At 57.4% G+C, this 1,517-nt stretch overlaps 1 protein-coding gene across 1 annotated transcript; it reads left to right on the top strand.

Annotated features, from left to right (window-relative positions):
* Positions 1–586: 586 nt before the first annotated feature.
* On the top strand, positions 587–1,517 carry BBK36DRAFT_1131234 (cell division control protein; the record flags this gene model as incomplete). Its single annotated transcript, XM_024891941.1, has 3 exons — positions 587–708; positions 961–1,339; positions 1,452–1,517. Coding segments are annotated over 3 exons (567 nt in total), but the record flags the coding sequence as incomplete, so codon positions are not given.

Below are 1,517 nucleotides of genomic sequence, written 5' to 3'. Positions count from 1 at the left end.
CTTCTCCCCAGTGCCTCCCGCCAAATTAATCTCCAGCATCTCCAAACCTCCAAGAGCCTCAATTCGCAGCATCGCCACCTCGTCCTCGCATCTCGTCTCCCCCCCGCGGCACGCGCTGCGATAAGGCCTCTTCCGCCTCGACCTTGTCCTCCGTCGTCAGACCTCTCCGTCCAGCAACCGCATCACCAGCCGCAGCACCACCATGGTGGTCGCAACCATCAAGTACGATCCGATCTGCAAGCCCCCTCTGCCCTGCCTGCATCTCCAGTCTCCTTTGCCTCTGCCTCTGCCTCTGCCTGCTGTCCTGCTGCCCTTGAATCGCCTGCTCTCACTCTCGCCTCTTCTTCCTCGTCGTTCGCTCTCCCTCCTTTCTCCCTTACCACCTCCTCTTTCTCATCCCGCCAGGCTGCCTTCTTGTCGGCATCTTTGGAGGTGGCTGTCGGGCATGTTTCAGATGGCCCTCGCTCCCTCTCCCCCCGACCTGCTGACAGGGAGGGGCGGTCAATGAAGCTGCGACCTCTCCTTGAGCACCTCTCCGCCACCCGCTGCCTCTTCTTTTCGCCGGCTAACCTTGCAATTCGCTTCTAGGTGCGTTGTCGTCGGCGACGGTGCCGTTGGCAAGACTTGTCTTCTCATCAGCTACACCACCAACAAGTTTCCTTCGGAATATGTGCCGACCGTCTTCGACAACTATGCCGTCACCGTCATGTGAGTGGCTACCCCCTTTCGAGATGGAGACAGACAGAGAGCAAGAAGAAACGAGACATTTCGACCCTCGATCGATGAAATTGTACCGCATCACGGTGCCGCGCATCGAGCTACCCGATGAGAAATGCAAGACATAAAATCAAAACATCCTCGAGAGTGGAGCGATAGCCTCAAACGGCCCCCTTAGCGACACTCTTCGTTCAGACAAATGACACCATCTCCGAGACTGGTTGGCTGACTGGCGCTCAACAGGATCGGTGACGAGCCTTATACCCTTGGACTCTTCGATACAGCCGGACAGGAAGATTATGACCGACTGCGTCCCCTTTCATACCCCCAGACCGACGTCTTCCTCGTCTGCTTCAGCGTCACGTCGCCCGCCTCGTTCGAAAACGTTCGCGAGAAGTGGTTCCCCGAGGTCCACCACCACTGCCCCGGCGTCCCTTGCTTGATTGTCGGTACCCAGGTCGACTTGCGGGATGATCCCAGCGTGCGCGAAAAGCTTGCCAAGCAGAAGATGAGCCCCGTCCGCCGCGAGGACGGCGAGCGCATGGCCAAGGACCTGGGCGCGGTGAAATATGTCGAATGCAGCGCGTTGACTCAGTACAAGCTCAAGGACGTGTTTGATGAGGTATGTTTGAGGACCCCGAGCAGAAACGTTCGGCGGAGTAAGAAAAAAAATTGAGAGGGGGACGGTTGTTGCATGTTTGGTGAGAGAATGCCGCTGACCATTTCGCTTCTAGGCCATAGTCGCTGCATTGGAACCCCCGGCGCCCAAGAAGAAATCCCACAAGTGCCTCATTCTATAA

This window comes from Trichoderma citrinoviride (assembly GCF_003025115.1).
Source record: "Trichoderma citrinoviride strain TUCIM 6016 unplaced genomic scaffold BBK36scaffold_30, whole genome shotgun sequence".
Classification (NCBI taxonomy): Eukaryota; Fungi; Ascomycota; class Sordariomycetes; order Hypocreales; family Hypocreaceae; genus Trichoderma; species Trichoderma citrinoviride.
This window is presented reverse-complemented; position numbering and strand designations above follow the sequence as displayed.